The 20,019-nt window shown below is 46.2% G+C and overlaps 1 protein-coding gene across 2 annotated transcripts in view; it reads right to left on the reverse strand.

Moving 5' to 3' along the window:
* The window catches only part of LOC137341939 (serine/threonine-protein phosphatase 4 catalytic subunit), a 63,733-nt gene that overhangs the window by 24,275 nt on the left and 19,439 nt on the right, over positions 1 to 20,019 (reverse strand). For both annotated transcript variants that reach the window (XM_068005455.1, XM_068005456.1), the window contains exons 2-3: positions 15,445 to 15,599; positions 222 to 273 (exon numbers count right to left, since the gene is read on the reverse strand). In XM_068005455.1, the coding sequence (XP_067861556.1) occupies positions 222 to 273; positions 15,445 to 15,542 (150 nt within the window). In that variant the 5' untranslated portion in view covers positions 15,543 to 15,599. The remainder of the gene's footprint in view (positions 1 to 221; positions 274 to 15,444; positions 15,600 to 20,019) is intronic.

Consider the following 20,019-nt stretch of genomic DNA (forward strand, 5'->3'; position numbering starts at 1 on the left):
TCTCAGCTCTGCTAGATTTTCCTTGCGAGATGGAGTTAATCTTGTTAAAAACAGGACAATAGAGCTCCAAATAGTTGCAAGCAGAGCAACAAAAACATCCTGAACAGTTTGAAAAAGAGCTCGTAAAACATGAAACCGTCTGCAGTTCCGCAACGAACACCCACAAAGACACGGTTCATATGACTACCAAACTATTGTACAAATTAAATGAGTGAACTCACAGTGACCGGAGAATCGACTTGTTGAACGTTGCTCTCCTCAGCAAGAATCTCCCTGTTTAGGAGTAAACGAGATTTGAGAGATCACTTTTCGTAGCACAAACACTTACATTGCTGAGTCTGTGATACAACACGTTTTTGAAAACACCAAGAACAGATTGACCCCACTGGTCGTTTGTAGGACTTTGCTGTCCTGCTGCAAAGTGTAACCTGGAAGAAATTTATTGTCTGCACAACCCTTCAGGGAGTCTTGAGGCAGAACGGCGCTTTACAAATGAAAGTTAGTTCTTTGTTGAAAAGATCAGCCTCCACAGCACCTCCAGTCAGACTGGTGCAACTACACAGTGACGTTTTAGTTCCGGGCTTTATACTAAAGTAATGGACCGATGAAACCTGGTCAAATGGTCAGGTCGGAGGTCCAGCTCCCCTACACAGATAGCAGCCGTTAAGATCTCAGTGGCTGTGGCCAGGTGAGGAAGAACACACAGCAAACCTCACACATTCCTCAAACTGGAAGGGGCACTGCGCCTGCAGAGGATGTACCGCGGACACCTAGACTCGCGCAGTACCTCCACGCCAACTTCCGCAGCAATTGGGAGAGTCTGTTGGCAGGCAAAGGGACGTCTGGTAAGTGGGAGGCTTTCAAAAGTGTGTTAACCAGGGTTCAGGGTAAGCACATTCCTTATCAAGTGAAGGGCAAGGCTGGTAGAAGTAGGGAACCTTGGATGACTCGGGAGATTGAGGCACTAGTCAAAAAGAAGAAGGAGGCATATGACATGCATAGGCAGCTGGGATCAAGTGGATCCCTTGAAGAGTATAGAGATTGCCGGAGTAGAGTTAAGAGAGAAATCAGGAGGGCAAAAAGGGGATATGAGATTGCTTTGGCAGATCAGGCAAAGGTGAATCCAAAGAGCTTCTACAAATACATAAAGGGCAAAAGGGTAACTAGGGAGAGAGTAGGGCCTCTTAAGGATCAACAAGGTCATCTATGTGCGGAACCACAAGAGATGGGTGAGATCCTGAATGAATATTTCACATCGGTATTTACGGTTGAGAAAGGCATGGATGTTAGGGAACTTGGGGAAATAAATAGTGATGTCTTGAGGAGTGTACATATTACAGAGAGGGAGGTGCTGGAAGTCTTAACGCGCATCAAGGTAGATAAATCTCCGGGACCTGATGAAATGTATCCCAGGACGTTATGGGAGGTTAGGGAGGAAATTGCGGGTCCCCTAGCAGAGATATTTGAATCATCCACCGCTACAGGTGAGGTGCCTGAAGATTGGAGGGTAGCAAATGTTGTGCCTTTGTTTAAGAAGGGCGGCAGGGAAAAGCCTGGGAACTACAGACCAGTGAGCCTGACATCTGTAGTGGGTAAGTTGTTAGAGGGTATTCTGAGGGACAGGATCTACAGGCATTTGGAGAGGCAGGGACTAATTAGGAACAGTCAGCATGGTTTTGTGAGAGGAAAATCATGTCTCACGAATTTGATTGAGTTTTTTGAAGGGGTAACCAAGAAGATAGATGAGGGCTGTGCAGTAGACGTGGTCTACATGGACTTCAGCAAAGCATTTGACAAGGTACCGCAAGGTAGGTTGTTACATAAGGTTAAATCTCATGGGATCCAAGGTGAGGTAGCCAATTGGATACAAAATTGGCTTGACGACAGAAGACAGAGGGTGGTTGTAGAGGGTTGTTTTTCAAACTGGATGCCTGTGTCCAGCGGTGTGCCTCAGGGATCGGTGCTGGGTCCGCTGTTATTTGTTATTTATATTAATGATTTGGATGAGAATTTAGGAGGCATGGTTAGTAAGTTTGCAGATGACACCAAGATTGGTGGCATTGTGGACAGTGAAGAAGGTTATCTAGGATTGCAACGGGATCTTGATAAATTGGGCCAGTGGGCCGATGAATGGCAGATGGAGTTTAATTTAGATAAATGTGAGGTGCTGCATTTTGGTAGATCGAATCGGGCCAGGACCTACAACGTTAATGGTAGGGCGTTGGGGAGAGTTATAGAACAAAGAGATCTGGGAGTACAGATTCATAGCTCCTTGAAAGTGGAGTCACAGGTGGATAGGGTGGTGAAGAAGGCATTCAGCATGCTTGGTTTCATTGGTCAGAACATTGAATGCAGGAGTTGGGATGTCTTGTTGAAGTTGTACAGGGCATTGGTGAGGCCACACTTGGAGTACTGTGTACAGTTCTGGTCACCCTATTATAGAAAGGATATTATTAAACTAGAAAGAGTGCAGAAAAGATTTACGAGGATGCTACCGGGACTTGATGGTTTGACTTACAGGGAGAGGTTAGACAGACTGGGACTTTTTTCCCTGGAGAGTAGGAGGTTAAGGGGAGATCTTATAGAAGTCTATAAAATAATGAGGGGCATAGATAAGGTCGATAGTCAAAATCTTTTCCCAAAGGTAGGGGAGTCTATAACGAGGGGGCACAGATTTAAGGTGAGAGGGGAGAGATACAAAAGGGTCCAGAGGGGCAATTTTTTCACTCAAAGGGTGGTGAGTGTCTGGAACGAGCTGCCAGAGGCAGTAGTAGAGGCGGGTACAATTTTGTCTTTTAAAAAGCATTTGGACAGTTACATGGGTAAGATGGGTATCGAGGGATATGGGCCAAGTGCAGGCAATTGGGACTAGCTTAGTGGTATAAACTGGGCGACATGGACATGTTGGGCCGAAGGGCCTGTTTCCATGTTGTAACTTCTATGATTCTATGAAACCTCGGGAAGTGTGTCCATGGTATTTTGGGGGGGGGGGGGGGGGGGGGGGGGTGGGGGGGCAGTGGGGGAAAGAGAATTGGATTACATCTCAAGGTAATGATTTTTTAAAAACAGCCTTGCGATACAATGTTAGCTGATCCCCGTGGCGTTGCTCGCGGTTCGTGTGGGGTCTGAAGCATAGATTCTCATCTTCACCTGCAAACTTGGCTCAGGAAGCAAACATGGGGGAAGTGGCCCGAATAGGACCTGAGGTTAACTCTTGCTTCTGGGTGTTTCTCAACATTGGCAGCTGCCGGCACCTCCCCTCGCAACAACAAACAACATGGGTCAACTTTGATTTTTTTTTAAAAAAGCATTGTTCACGTGAGATTTGTTGGCGTTCTGGGATGCGACAGACCCTCCAGGAACAGGAGAAGGCCATTCAGCCCCTCAAGCCTGTTCTGCCATTCAATTAGATGATGGTTGATCTGTATTTTAACTCCATCTACCAGCCTTAGTTCTGTAACCTTTAATACCCTTGCCTCTCAAAAGCTTCTAAATACTATATAAAGATTTTTTTTTGATATACTGTGTATTATAAACTGTTTAAAAACACCTTACTGGGCTGTGCTCTGTGCTCAGAAATTGAAAGAGTGACGTCACAGGAGGTGATTGGTTGGTGAGTAATACTGTTCTCTTTCCTAAGTGAGGGCAGGGGTTTAAACTAAGAACTTAAATCAATAACTTAAACCAGATAAATTAATTAGTTAATAAAACTAAGAATAGTGAGAGATTAAAAATTCTAATAACGTAAATAAATAAATTCTGGTTCGACAAGTGATGGCAGTACAGTGCTGTAACTGCAGCATGTGGGAGTTTGTGGAGAGCAGTGTGATCCCCGGCAACCACATTTGCAGGAAGTGTCTGCAGCTCGAGGAACTTCGGCTCAGTTGTTGAGTTGGAGTCCAAGCTGCACATATTGTGATGCATTCAGGAGGGTGGGAGTTACCCAAAGAAGGTTCACTCGGCTAATCCCGGGGATGAGGGGGGCGGACATATGAGGAGAGGTTGAGTAGATTGGGACTCTACTCATTGGAGTTCAGAAGAATGAGAGGCGATCTTATTGAAACATATAAGATTGTGAAGGGGCTTGATCGGGTGGATGCGGTAAGGATGTTCCCAAGGATGGGTGAAACTAGAACTAGGGGGGCATAATCTTAGAATAAGGGGCTGCTCTTTCAAAACTGAGATGAGGAGAAACTTCTTCACTCAGAGGGTAGTAGGTCTGTAGAATTTGCTGCCCCAGGAAGCTGTGGAACATCATTAAATAAATTTAAAACAGAAATAGACAGTTTCCTAGAAGTAAAGGGAATTAGGGGTTACGGGGAGCGGGCAGGAAATTGGACATGAATTTAGATTTGAGATTAGGATCAGATCAGCCATGATCTTATTGAATGGCGGAGCAGGCTCGAGGGGCCGATTGGCCTACTCCTGCTCCTATTTCTTATGTTCTTATAATTGGCCCCACTCCTCCTCTTACTACCCGTTTACTGTTTACATGCCTATAGAAGACTTTTGGATTCCCTTTTATGTTCACCACCCGTCTATTCTCATACTTTCTTCTTTGCCCCTCTTATTTCCTTTCTCACTTCCCCTGAGTTCGGATCGGTCAATGCCCTGTGGGTGGCGGAGAGGGCCCAGGGGCTGAGTGGCCGGGTCCTGCTCCTACTTCTTGTGTTCTTTAGATTTGAGGTTAGGATCAGATCAGCCATGATCTTATTGAATGGCGGAGCAGGCTCGAGGGGCCGATTGGCCTACTCCTGCTCCTATTTCTTATGTTCTTATGTACCCGGACACTTTGATCCAGGAGGCAGTCACACACCTTAGATTAGGTAGTAGTTTAGATTCGACCAGTGTTCAGTGGTGACTACGAGTCAGGCAGGTCTGGGGACCCAGGATCTAGTGATGGAGGAGCCTCAGCCCTGCCCTTGACCTTGTCCAACAGGTCTGAGGTACTTGAAGCCTGTATGGATGAGAGCAAAGACTGCAGGGAGGATGGGCAAATTGACCATGGCACCGTGGTATAGGAGGCCATACAAGACGGGGGGAGTAAAAAGGAAGGTAGAAGTCGTAGGGGATTATATAGTCGGGGGACAGACACTGTTCTCTGCAGCCGCGACAGCTGGAGAAGCACTTGGAGCAAGAGGGGGAGGATCCAGTTGTCGTGGTCCACATAGTTCTACCTATGTCGTTGGTTCCTAAGAATGAGGTTCTGCTGAGAGTTTGAGGAGCTAGGGTCTAAATTAATAAGCAGAACCTCAAAGATAATAATCTCTGGATTACTACCTGAGCCACGTGCAAATTGGCATAGGGACAAACAGATCAGAGAGATAAAGGCGTGGCTGAAAGGGCGGTGTGGGAGACAGAGGTTTTGATTCATGGGACACCGGCATCAGTACCGAGGAAAGAGGGAGCTGTTCCGCTGGGACAGGCTCCACTTAAACCAGGCTGGGACCAGTGTCCTGGCAAATTGAATAACTGGGGCTGTAGATAGAGCTTTAAATTAAAAAGTGTGTAGGGGAGGGGTCAGGTGAGGGGATATTTAGAAATCTGAAGGCAACAGAGCAGTGTAGAGATTTGGATAAAGATAAGCAGAGTGTGGCAGGAAGGGACAGAGTGTTTACCAATAATAGAGCAACAAGCAAGGTCAAAGCAGGAAAAAAATGGTAGAACGTCAAAATTAAAGGCTCTTTATCCGAATGCATGGAGCATTTGTAACAGGATAGATGAATTAATTGCACAGAGATAAATGGGTTTGATCTAATAGCCATTAAAGAGACATGGTTACAAAGTGACCAAGATTGGGAACTAAATATTCCAGGGTGCATGACCTTTAGAAAAGACAGGCAGAATGGAAAAGGAGGGAGTGTAGCCCTAATAATAAAGGATGACACCAGGACAGTGGTGAGAAAGGATCTTGGCTCGGAAGATCAGGAAGTAGAATCAATATGGGTGGGAATTAGAAATAACAAGGGCAGAAAACACTGGTGCGAGTAGTTTATAGGCCTCCTAATAGTAGTAATACCATTGGACAGAGTATTAATCATGAAATAATAGTAGCTTGTAACAAAGGTAATGCAGTAATCATGGGGGAACTTTAATCCTCATGTGGACTGGGCAAATCAAATTGGTAAAGGTAGTTTGGAGGATTGTACCCCCCCCCTCCTTTTCATACCCTTCAATTTTAATTTCCCAATCTACCTTAGTCAACTCGCCCCTCATACCTATGTAATTGGCTTTATTTAAGTTTAGGACTCTAGTTTCGGACTTCAGTACATCACTCTCAAACTGAGTGTGAAATTCTATCATATCATGATCATTCTTCCCCAGAGGATCCTTTACTGTGAGATTACTAATTAACCCTATCTCATTACACAATACAAGATCTAAAATAGCCTGTTCCCTGGTTGGTTCCAGGACATATAGAAAAGCAATGGCAAACATTTAAAGAAATAGTTCAATATTCTCGACAAATACACATTCCACTGAGAAATAAAAACTCCACGGGAAAATTGATCCACCCATGGTTAACTAAAGAAGTTAAGGATACTATTAGATGAAAAGAGGCCTAAAATGTTGCCAAGAAGAGTAAGCCTGAGGATTGGGAGAGTTTTAGAAACCAGCAAAGGACAACCAAAAAATTGATAAAATGGGAGAATAGAATATGAAAGTAAACTAGCAAGAAATATAAAAACGATTGCAAGAGCTTCTACAAGTATGTAAAAAGAGAGTAGCAAAAGTAAACGTTGGTCCCCTAGAGGCTGAGACAGAAGAAATTATAATGGGGAAATCAGGAAATGGCAGATGCATTAAACAAATATTTTGTATCTGTCTTCACAGTAGAAGACACAAAAGGCATCTCAGAAATAGTGGGGAACCAAGGGGCTAATGAGAGTGAGGAACTTGAAGTAATTAATATCAGTAGAGGAAGAAGTACTTGAGAAATTAAAAGCTGATAAATCCCCTGGACCTAATGGCCTGCATCCGAGGGTTCTAAATGAGGTAGCTGCAGAGATAGTGGATGCATTGGTTGTGATCTTCCATAATTCCCTAGATTCTAGATCCAGCAGATTGGAAGGTAGCAAATGCAATCCCACTATTCAAGAAAGGAGGGAGAGAGAAAACAGGGAACTACAGGCAGTTAGCCTGACATCAGTCATCGCGAAAATGCTGGAATCCATTAAGGACGTGATAACAGGGCACTTAGAAAATCACAATATGATTAGGCAGAGTCAACATGGTTTTATGAAAGGGAAATCGCATTTGACAAATCTATTAGTGTTTTTTTGAAGATATATTTAGCAGGATAGATAAAGGGAAACCAGTGAATGTAGTATATTTGGATTTTCAAAAGGCATTCGATAAGGTTCTACATAAAAGGTTGTTACACAAGACAAGGATTCGTGGGGTTGGGAGTAACATATTAGCATGGATAGAGGACTGGTTAACGGACAGAAAACAGAGTAGGGATAAACGGTTCATTTTCAGGTTGGCAGGCTGTTATTAGTGGGGTGCCGCAAGGATCGGTACTTGGGCCTCAGCTATTTACAATCTATATTAATGAATTGAAGGGGCCGAGTGTAATGTATCAAAGTTTGCTGACTATACAAAGCTAGGTGGGAAAGTAAGCAATGAGGACACAAAGAGTCTGCAAAGGGATTTAGACTGGTTAATAAGAAGGGAAGAAGGTAGCAGATGGAGTATAATGTGGAGGAATGTGAGGTTATTCACTTTGGTAGGAAGAACAGAAGAACAGAATTTTTTTTTTAAATGGTGAGAAACTATTAAATGTTGGAGTCCAAAGAGACTTGGGTGTCCTCGTACAAGAAACACAAAAAGTTAACATGCAGGTACAGCAAGCAATTAGGAAAGCAAATGGCACGTTGGCCTTTATTGCAAGGGGGTTGGAGTAAGGAAGTCTTACTATAATTGTACAGGGCTTTGGTGAGCCCTCACCTGGAATACTGCGTACAGTTTTGGTTTCCTTATCTAAGGAAGGATATACTTGCCTTAGAGGCAGTGCAACGAAGGCTCACTAGATTAATTCCTGGGATGAGAGGATTGTCCTGTGAGGAGAGATTGAGTAGAATGGGCCTATACTCTCTGGAGTTTAGAAGAATGAGAGGTGATCTCATTGAAACATATAAGATTCTGAGAGGGCTTGACAGAGTAGATGCTGAGATGTTGTTTTCCCTGGCTGGAGAGTCTAGAACTAGGGGGCAGTGTCTCAGGATAAGAGGTTGGACATTTATGACTGAGGTGAGGAGGAATTTCTTCACTCAGAGGGTTGTGAAACTTAGGAATTCTCTACCCAAGGGCTGTGGATGCTGAGCCATTAAATATATTCAAGGCTGAGATAGACAGATTTTTGGACTCTATGGGGAATCAAGGGATATGGAGATCGGGTGGGAAAGTGGAGTTGAGGTCGAAGATCAGCCATGATCTGATTGAATGGTGGAGCAGGCTTGAGGGGCCGTATGGCCTACTCCTGCTCCTATTTCTTATGCTCTTATGGGCTCAGGCTCCAATACCAGACTCTTTCACTTGACTTTTCACATAGCCAAGTGAAATGGCTAGATGTTAAGTGGCAGCTATCTAAACTGGTGGCTCTTTGAAGTACCAGTGTTGACAATAATGGATTGCTTGGTATTGGGGCAGAACCTAAGCATCAAATATAATGGGAAAACTTGTGTTCTCTCCACTTAAAATTAAAATGTCACAGATATGTTGCAATTTCAAATGAGTGGGGGTGGGGGGAGAAACGACAACGTTGCGCGTTGCCTAGACTGGGAGATACAATTTAGAACTACCACCACGTTAAACTTTTCAAATACAGAGCCCAAGCAGAAGATCGAAGGCTTAAGAGGCTGGCCTCAGAGCTTCTGCAATGCCAGATCAATGGGCAAAGATAATCGAGGGGCCAGGGCCAGTCGCACAGGTGAATTGTGTACGGTGTAGAGGAGAATAAAAAATGGCTGGAGAGACATTTTTCGGGTGGTGGGTGGGATGAGAGAAAGTTGATAGCATTACAGAAAACTTGGGCACACCTACAAAAACAATGAGACTATTAGCAGGTGTACCTAAAATAGCACTACTTCAAATAGCGGGGAGAAAAAGGCTTGCATTTAAATAGAGCCCTTCACGACCTCTGGACACCCCAAATCGCTTTACAACCAATAAAGTACTTTTGAAGTGTAGTGACTGTTGACTGTGAATGTCAGTGGGTTTATAACTGGGGAGTAGGGACATCAAAGTGCAAGTACATCCTATCCTCACCCAAAACCAGAGCAGCCGCAGTCACAGGATAATGATCAGGAACAGGATCCAGAGTCTTATTTCAAAAAAAGGGGGGGGGGGGGGGGGGGGGAGAAAAAGTAAATGGGGGAAAGAAACTCAGTCAGTGACATGCTGTACTAACAGGGCCCTCTCTCCTCCCACTGAGGGACAGGTTCCGTCGCTAACATGCTGCACTAACGGGGCCCTCTCTCCTCCCACTGAGGGACAGGTTCCGTCGCTAACATGCTGCACTAACTGGGCCCTCTCTCCTCCCACTGAGGGACAGGTTCCGTCGCTAACATACTGTACTAACAGGGCCCTCTCTCCTCCCACTGAGGGACAGGTTCCATCACTAACATACTGCACTAACAGGGCCCTCTCTCCTCCCACTGAGGGACAGGTTCCATCACTAACATACTGTACTAACAGGGCCCTCTCTCCTCCCACTGAGGGACAGGTTCCATCACTAACATACTGCACTAACTGGGCCCTCTCTCCTCCCACTGAGGGACAGGTTCCATCACTAACATGCTGTACTAACTGGGCCCTCTCTCCTCCCACTGAGGGACAGGTTCCGTCGCTAACATGCTGTACTAACTGGGCCCTCTCTCCTCCCACTGAGGGACAGGTTCCATCACTAACATGCTGCACTAACTGGGCCCTCTCTCCTCCCACTGAGGGACAGGTTCCGTCGCTAACATGCTGTACTAACAGGGCCCTCTCTCCTCCCACTGAGGGACAGGTTCCGTCGCTAACATGCTGTACTAACAGGGCCCTCTCTCCTCCCACTGAGGGACAGGTTCCGTCGCTAACATGCTGTACTAACGGGGCCCTCTCTCCTCCCACTGAGGGACAGGTTCCATCACTAACATGCTGCACTAACGGGGCCCTCTCTCCTCCCACTGAGGGACAGGTTCCGTCGCTAACATGCTGTACTAACAGGGCCCTCTCTCCTCCCACTGAGGGACAGGTTCCGTCGCTAACATGCTGTACTAACTGGGCCCTCTCTCCTCCCACTGAGGGACAGGTTCCGTCGCTAACATGCTGTACTAACTGGGCCCTCTCTCCTCCCACTGAGGGACAGGTTCCGTCGCTAACATGCTGTACTAACGGGGCCCTCTCTCCTCCCACTGAGGGACAGGTTCCATCACTAACATGCTGTACTAACTGGGCCCTCTCTCCTCCCACTGAGGGACAGGTTCCGTCGCTAACATGCTGTACTAACTGGGCCCTCTCTCCTCCCACTGAGGGACAGGTTCCATCACTAACATGCTGCACGAACAGGGCCCTCTCTCCTCCCACTGAGGGACAGGTTCCATCACTAACATGCTGCACGAACAGGGCCCTCTCTCCTCCCACTGAGGGACAGGTTCCGTCGCTAACATGCTGTACTAACTGGGCCCTCTCTCCTCCCACTGAGGGACAGGTTCCATCACTAACATGCTGCACGAACAGGGCCCTCTCTCCTCCCACTGAGGGACAGGTTCCATCACTAACATCCTGTACTAACACGGCCCCCTCCTCCCACTGAGGGACAAGTTCTGTCACGAACATGATGTATTAACAGGATCCTCACCTCTCACACAGAGGGACAGCCTCCATCACTAACATGCTGTACTAACAGGGCCCCCTCTCCTTTCAACACCATCTGTTGTAATTGAGAAGTCAACATCTTCATGATCTCAAGGTGCAAAACCCAATCAATTCACGTGACAGCCAATTGGAATAATACAGCATCAATGGCTCCATTTATTTTGGTGAAACCACAGCAACCAAAGGAAATCCAACTGGTTTCCTGATGTCTGTAGTGATCATTCTACCCAGTTACTCTATTTCACTGGCTGAGTTAACAAACTCCTGCCTCGCATCTAGTCATAACCCTTTCCCCTTGTGCGTTAACACCTGACTGGCTCACCCTGACCAGTACATCCCTGCTCTGATTCCCCAGTCTTGCTGAGCCAGCTAATCTCGATCAGCCTGGCAGTTCCGTGCTAGTTTACCCGAGTGCCTCCAAGCTGGGGAAGGGAAATGTTATTTTCAAAGTCAGCTAGGGTTCCAACTCCTGATTTTTATTCAATGACCCTTGCTGGAAAGTGTGCGCTTATCAGTTAAACGGCACTGAGCCCGTTTCTGATGCACACAGTTAAATACTGATGGGTGAACAGGACTTGGTGCGAGTTAGGAGACGGGCAGCAGAGTTTTGGATGAGCTCAAGTTTACAGAGGGTGGAAGGCCTGCCAAGACAGCATTGGAAGAGTCAAGTCTAGAGGTAACAACGGTATTGATGAGGGCTTCAGCAGCTGATGAGCTGAGGCAGGGGTGGAGACAGGCAACGTTACAGAGATGGAAGTAGGTGGTCTTGGTGATGGAGAGGATTTGAGGTTGGAAGCTCAGAGGGTCAAATGGAACGCTGAGGTTGCGAACAGTCTGGTTCAGTCTCAGACAGTGGCCAGGGAGGGGGATGAAATCGGTGACTAGGGAACGGAGTTTGTGGCAGAGACCGAAGATAATGGCTTCGGGTCTTCCCAATATTTATTGGAGGAAATTTCTGCTCATCCAATAATGGATGGCAGACGAGCAGCGTGACAAATCAGAGACAGTGGCAGAGTCGAGGGAGGTGGTGATGCTGTACAGCTAGGTGTCGTCAGCGTACATGTGAAATCTGATGTGTTTTCAGATGGTGTCGCTGAAGGGCAGTATGTAGATGAGAAATATAAGGGGGCTAAGGATAGATCTTTGGAGGACTCCAGAGGTAATGGTTCAGAAGCAGGAAGAGAAGCCATTGCAGGTGATTCTCAGGCTACAACTGGATAGGAATGGAACCAGATGACTGCAGTCCCACCCAGCTGGACAATGGAGGAGAGGCGATAGAGGAGGATGGTGTGTCAACTGCGTAAAAGGCTACAGCCGGGACGAGGAGGATAAGGATGGATAGTTTACCACGGTCACAGTCACATAGGGTGTTATTTGTGACTTTGATAAGGGCCATTTCAGTACTGTGTCGGGGGCAGAAACCTGATTGGAGAGGTTCAAACATGGAGTTGCGGGAAAGATGGGCATGGATTTGGGCGGCGACAACACGTTCAAGGGGGTTAGAGATGGGGCGGTAGTTCACTGGGATTGTTCTTAGTCTCTCGCCATTAAGAAAATACTCCGGTTTGTCTTTCTCAGATTCAAAGTGGGTAACCTCACACTTCCCCACTTTTGCCCACTCATTTAGTTTGTCTCAGCACAGCGAGCCAAAGAAAGAGAATGAGACTGCGCGTGTGAAAGAGGCAATGATTCAGTTTTCCTCTACTGGTTTCAGCTGGCACCAGACAGCAACTGAAGCGTGATTGCAACTGAACGATTGCTAGGCTTTATCTTACTGTATGTTACAGGGAGATGATGGGCCCTGCAACAGTCCACGTACACATTCACCACCCGGACCGCTTCACAATTACGTAGCTGCAGAATCCATGGTCGAATTTCCCTCAACAGTTTTGCCCTTTACAGTTGGATTGATGCTCTGAACGGTGTCAAGTGACACCAGCCTTCCAATCCTCAGCGATTTGCGGCCCAATGCATTTCACAACTTGTATAATCAAATCTAACCCCAAATTGCGTCTCCCAATACGAACATAGCCTCAAGAATTTTTTGATGTTGAGAATCACAACAGGATATCCCCGAGTTTTCTGAATGTGCCAATGAGCTGCGAGCACACTGTTGAATGTAACAGCAACCGATTACTGATTAGTGGGTGGTTGTAAAAGATCCCATGACACTATTCGAAGAAGAGCAGGGGAGTTCTCCCTGGTGTACCGCCAATATTTATCCCTCAACCAACATCACTAAAAAAAAACATAACTGGTCATTATCACATTGCTGTTTGTGAAACCTTGCTGTGTGCAATTTGTCTGCCCGGTTTTCTACAATACAACACTTCAAAAGTACTGCATTGGCTGTAAAGCACTTTGGGACGTCCTGAGAGGTGCAAGTCTTTCTTTGCTTCTTTACCTGTTAAGAAGTACTGGGCTCACTTGGACTTCAAACGTACTAGGGGATAAAATGTCATTCTAAGCTGCAATTTGGCAGTACTTTCATCACTTAAGACTCTCCTAGCCATAGTATATTGTTGTAAATACCGACTTTAAATTAAAACACTACAGTTTGGCTAGCTGTCTCATCTAGCTAGCTGAAACATCAGGTGAGACAGCTAGATATTAAGTGACAGCTATTACTAGAAATAGCCAAGCAGCAGCGAGTACAGTAAATTGTTTTAAACAGTTTAAAAGGCCTCATTTTTCTAAACAGAAGTTAAACATACTTGTAGAATTATTACATATAGACAGTCCTTATCTTCAGTAGTCTTGCCACAGAATCTACAAACTATAGAAATTGGCCTTGAAGAGCCACAGAATTCTAGAGGCCCAGTAAATGTATCATAGAATAGTGCGAACTGAGTGCATAGAACACAGCAGACTGCTCAGCCTCCTGACTGAGTTCCAGCCTAAAGGGAAATTACAAACTGACCGTTTAATTAGTTGGTATTTACAGGAAGTAGGATTCATTTCCACTCCCTTTTAAGTTTCTCACCACTCTGATCTTTCAAGAAAGACGCTCTGGCCCAGGCCCGTGGCAGTAACACTCTTGAATTCGCTGCCAAGAGCTGCACAGTGGTGGCGGGTCTTTTGAATATCCCTCTGTGCAAAAAACTGCACTCCACACGACCTTAATGGTGAATTCAATGTGTACAGGACGGAGTGTTTATAACGTGCTCGTGAGCCCTGTATTTTGTTAACAGGTACAGAACAGGACTGTTTGTTTAAAGTGCTGGTCAGCAGGTACAGTACAGGACAGTATGTTTAAAGTGCTGGTGAGCCCAGTGTTTGTTAACAGGTACAGTACAGGATGGTAAACTAACTTATTTAGCTGCGTCAAATAAGAGTATCTGCGACCTAGATTAACTACAATGACCAAAGACAGTTCACAGGAGCGACAATAATTGGTATCTCAATAATTACATGCAACATGACTGTGGCTTTAGAAACAATACACACTGCAGGTTAATTGATCGAAGAATCAGTGTGAGTGTCAGCTTTGATGGCATGACCAACCCTCTTTCCTGTAGGTTTAGACATAATGCTGCAGACACTGCACTCAGCTTCTTTTTAGTTTTAATGCCAAATTCCCCCCCCCCAACTTTTAATACCTTCCTCACCAGCAGGTGCTGACTCTTGCTGAGGTACGATTCCACAGTCCTTCACCCAAGTGGGGAGTCAACAGACTATTCAACTGTGGATACCATTGCAGACAAAACCCGGGCCGTGGGTTTTTCTGTCGGACTCACTGAATAGCAGTCAGGAGCAGGAACCCAACCGATTTCACTGCCGTCCCTCTTCCACCGCCCCCCCAACGTCAGAGGTCACGTGTAGCATGTTTCTCGACATCCTAAGCTCAGGTCAGCTACCTCGGCACAGACCAGGGATTGAACCAGACACCTTGTGCTTGATGTTTCAGGCTGCCTCTAGCAACCAAGCCAGAGGAGCGACCATGCTAAGAGTAGTGGAAATATGGAACGCTCTCCACCAAACAGCTGTTAAGGCTGGGGGTCAATTGAAGATTTCAAAACTGAGATGGATAGATTTTTGTTAGGCAAGGGCATTAAGGATTATGGAACCAAGGCGGGTGGGTGAAGATACAGATCAGCCACTCCTTTCGCAAAGTGTGTTTTTTCTGGGCGTTTGAAGAGGAGGCTCATTAGACAATCACATGTGCAAAGCTTTTCCAGAGAGGAGTGACCGTCCATCTAGTTGAATGGCGGAACAGGCTGGAGGGGCAGAATGGCCTATTCCTGTTTAATCCGGTGAACACTCCTCCATTCAGAGCACCAGCAGCTATTCGCCGATCTCTCAGCACTGAGGCAGGTCTCTCTGTGAGGTCAAACTGACCATAAACAGCAGGGTGAAAAAAAAAACATCAAATAAACACACCCTTACCTCCTAACCACATGGAATATTTCACCAGCTTGCTGTCCTTCGCCAAGATGGTTTCCAAGATTTGAAAACCCACCTCAAACATACAGCTCATTCATTTTAATTGGAAATGTTTGAACTCCCGTTGGAAATGCATATTCTTTATGCAACACAAGACGAACACGAGAACACGCACACGTGCACACGTTAGTCCCATACCTGGCCTTGGCACACAGCACTTTCACCTCGCTTTCTTTGATGAGTTCACAACGCATTAGTTGCTCTATCTGATGGTCCAGGTCACTTGTGTCGGCCATGACGGGAGATGGAAGTGAGGGGGTGAGGGGGGAGGAGGTCTCCCAGATAACAACAGGCTGAAACACACAGAAAACAGCGTATTCAAAAGAGAGAATTAAAGAAAAAAAATATCCCCAGCACCTAGATATTTGGATTCAATCTCTATACGGTATAACAACTGGCAATAATATAGCACATTTAACAAAGTAAAACATCCCAAGGCGCCGCACAGGAGCGATCAAAGAAAATTTGGCACCTAGCTACATAAGGAGATGTTAGAAGCAAAATACTGCAGATGCTGGAAATCTGAAATAAAAACAGAAAATGCTGCAGAAGCTCAGCAAGTCAGGCAGCACCTGTGGAGAAAGAAACAGAGTTAACGTTTCAGGTCGAAGACCTTTCGTCAGAACTGGAAGATATTAAGAGTTAAAGTTTTTGAACAAGTACTGAGCCAGGGAAAGGAGGGGGGGGCGGGGAGGGAAGAACAAAAGGGAGTGTCTGTCATAGGGTGGAGGGCACGAGTGATTAAATGACAAAAGGGGGTGATGGTGCAGGGCAAGGAGGGTGGGAATGGGACAGGTTAAGAAACAAGAGATTGATTAGTAGCAGCTGTAAATGGCAGCAACAGAACCATTACCACCACTAGCTGACTGAAAAAAAAATGGGAGCAGTGGTTATAATCTGAAGTTATTGATAACTGAAGTTATCTGATAACTTAGGTTATAGCACGGAAGGCGGCCATTCGGCCCATCGAGTCCGTGCCAGTTCTGTGCAAGAGCAATCCAGCGAGTCCCACTCCCCCGCCCTTTCCCCGTAGCCCTGCAATTTTTTTCCTTTCAAGTACTTATCCAGTTCCCTTTTGAAGGCCATGATTGAATCTGCCTCCACCACCCCCTCAGGCAGAGCATTCCAGATCCTAACCACTCGCTGTGTAAAAAAGTTGTTCACCTTTGGTTCTTTTGCCAATCACCTTAAATCTATGTCCTCTGGTCCTTGACCCTTTCGCCAATGGGAACAGTTTCTCTATCTACTCTGTCCAGACCCTTCATGATTTTGAATACCTCTATCAAATCTCCTCGCAACCGTCTCTGTTCCAAGGAGAACAACCCCAGCTTCTCCAGTATATCCACGTAATTTAAGTTCCTCATCCCTGGAATCATTCCAGTAAATCTCTTCTGCACCCTCTCTAAGGCCTTCACATCCTTCCTAAAGTGCGGTGCCCAGAACTGGACACAATACTCCAGATGTGACCGAACCGGTGTTTTATAAAGGTTCATTGTGACTTCCGTACTTTTGTACTCTATGCCTCTATTTATAAAGCCCAGGATCCCGTATGCTTTTTTAACCGCTTTCTCAACCTGCCCTGCCACCTTCAATTTCTGCACATATACCATCAGATCTCTGTTCCTGTACCCCTTTTAGAGTTGTGCCCTCTAGTTTATATTGCCTCTCATTCTTCCTACTAAAATGTATCACTTTGCATTTTTCTGCTTTAAATTTCATCTGCCACGTGTCTGCCCTTGCCACCAGCCTGTCTATATCCTCTTGAAGTCTATCACTATCCTCCTCACTGTTTACTACCCTTCCAAGTTTTGCGTTGTCTGCAAATTTTGAAATTGTGCCCTGTACACCCAAGTCCAAGTCATCAATATATATATATATATATATATATATATATATATCAAGAAAAGCAGTGGTCCCAGCACTGACCCCTGGGGAACACCACTGTACACCTCCCTCCAGTCCGAAAAACAACTGTTCACCACTAATCTCTGTTCCCTGTCCCTTAGCCAATTCTGTATCCATGTTGCTACTGCCCCCTTTATTCCATGGGCCGCAATCTTGATAAGCTTACCGTGCGGCACTTTATCAAACGCCTTTTGAAAATCCATATACACCACATCAACTGCATTGCCCTCATCTCCCCTCTCTTGTTACCTCATCAAAAATTTCTTAGCAGGTTAGTTAAACACAATTTGCCTTTAACAAATCCATGCTGGCTTCCCTAATGCACCCACACTCGTCCAAGCAACTGTAAATTCTGACCCGAATTATCGTTTCTATAAGTTTCCCCACCACTGAGGTTAAACTGACTGGGCTATAGTTGCTGGGTTTATCCTTACACCCTTTTTTGAACAAGGGTAACATTTGCAATTCTCCCGCCATAGGCAGCTGGGGAATTTAAATTCAATTAATTAAATTCAATTAAATAAAATCTGGAATTAAAAAAAATACTAGTATCAGTAATGGTGGCCATGAAACTACCGGATTGTCACAAAAACCGATCTGGTTCACTAAGGTCTGGCCGATATGTGACTCCAGACCCACAGCGATATGCTTGATTCTTAATTGCCCTCTGAAATGGCCTAGCAAGCCACTCAGTTGTACAATCTCACTAAAAAGTCATAAGGATAAAACCAGATGGACCACCCGGCACCGGACACGACAAAGGCAAACCAAGCCCAGTCGACCCTGCAAGGTCCTCCTCACTAACATCTGGGTACTTGTGGCAAAATTGGGAGAGCTGTCCCACAGACTAGTCAAGCAACAGCCTGACATAGCCATACTCACAGAATCATATCTTTCAGCCAACATCCCAGACTCTTCCATCACCATCCCTGGGTATGTCCTGTCCCACCGGCAGGACAGACCGACCAGAGGTGGCGGTACAGTGATATGCAGTCAGGAGGGAGGGGCCCTGGGAGTCCTCAACATCGACTCTGGACCCCATGAAATCTCATCGTATCAGGTCAAACATGGGCAAGGAAACCTCCTGCTGATTACCACCAACTGCCCTCCCTCAGCTGATGAATCAGTCCTCCTCCATGTTGAGCACCACTTGGAGGAAGCACTGAGGGTAGCAAGGGCACAGAATGTACTCTGGGTGGGGGACTTCAATGTCCATCAAGAGTGGCTCGGTAGCACCACTGCTGACCAAGCTGGCTGAGTTCTGAAGGACATAGCTGCCAGACTAGGCCTGCGGCAGGTGGTGAGCGAACCAACACAAGGGAAAAACTTACTTGACCTCGTCCTCACCAATCTACCTATCGCAAATGCATCTGTCCAAGACAGTATTGGTAGGAGTGACCACCGCACAGTCCTCGTGGAGACGAAGTCCAGTCTTCGCACTGAGGACACCATCCAACGTGTTGTGTGGCACTACCACCGTGCTAAATGGGATAGATTCAGAACAGATCTAGCAGCTCAGAACTGGGCATCCACGAGGTGCTGTGGGCCATTAGCAGCAGCAGAATTGTATTCCAGCACAATTTGTAACCTCATGGCCCGGCATATTCCTCAATCGACCATTACCAACAAGCCAGGGGATCAACCCTGGTTCACTGAGGAGTGTAGAAGAGCATGCCAGGAGCAGCACCAGGCGTACATAAAAATGAGGTGGCAACCTGGTGAAGCTACAACTCAGGACTACATGCATGCTAAACAGCAGAAGCAACATGCTATAGACAGAGCTAAGCGATTCCACAACCAACGGATCAGATCAAAGCTCTGCAGTCCTGCCACATCCAGTTGTGAATGGTGGTGGACAATTAAACAACTAACGGGAGGAGGAGGATCTGTAAACATCCCCATCCTCAATGATGGAGGAGTTCAGCACGTGAGTGCAAAAGGCAAGGCTGAAGCGTTTGTAACTATCTTCAGCCTGAAGTGCCGAGTGGATGATCCATCTTGGCCTCCTCCCGATATCCCCACCATCACAGAAGCCAGTCTTCAGCCAATTCGATTCACTCCACGTGATATCAAGAAATGGCTGAGTGCACTGGATACAGCAAAGGCTATGGGCCGGAACATCTTCCCGGCTGTAGTGCTGAAGACTTGTGCTCCAGAACTAGCTGCGCCTCAAGCAAAGCTGTTCCAGTACAGCTACAACACTGGCATTTACCCGACAATGTGGAAAATTGCCCAGGTATATCCTGTCCACAAAAAGGACAAATCCGGCCAATTACCGCCCCATCAGTCTACTCTCAATCATCAGCAAAGTGATGGAAGGTGTCGTCGACAGTGCTATCAAGCGGCATTTACTCACCAATAACCTGCTCACTGATGCTCAGTTTGGGTTCCGCCAGGACCACTCGGCTCCAGGCCTCATTACAGCCTTGGCCCAAACATGGACAAAAGAGCTGAATTCCAGAGGTGAGGTGAGAGTGACTGTCCTTGACATCAAGGCAGCATTTGACAGAGTGTGGCACCTAGTAAAATTGAAGTCAATGGGAATCAGGGGGAAAACTCTCCAGTGGCTGGAGTCATACCAAGCACAAAGGAAGATGGTAATGGTTGTTGGAGGCCAATCATCTCAGCCCCAGGACATTGCTGCAGGAGTTCCTCAGGGCAGTGTCCTAGGCCCAACCATCTTCAGCTGCTTCATCAATGACCTTCCCTCCATCATAAGGTCAGAAATGGGGATGTTCGCTGATGATTGCAGTGTTCAGTTCCATTCGCAATCCCTCAGATAATGAAACAGTCCGTGCCCACATGCAG

The sequence above is a fragment of the Heptranchias perlo genome, chromosome 25 (assembly GCF_035084215.1).
Source record: "Heptranchias perlo isolate sHepPer1 chromosome 25, sHepPer1.hap1, whole genome shotgun sequence".
Taxonomy (NCBI): Eukaryota; Metazoa; Chordata; class Chondrichthyes; order Hexanchiformes; family Hexanchidae; genus Heptranchias; species Heptranchias perlo.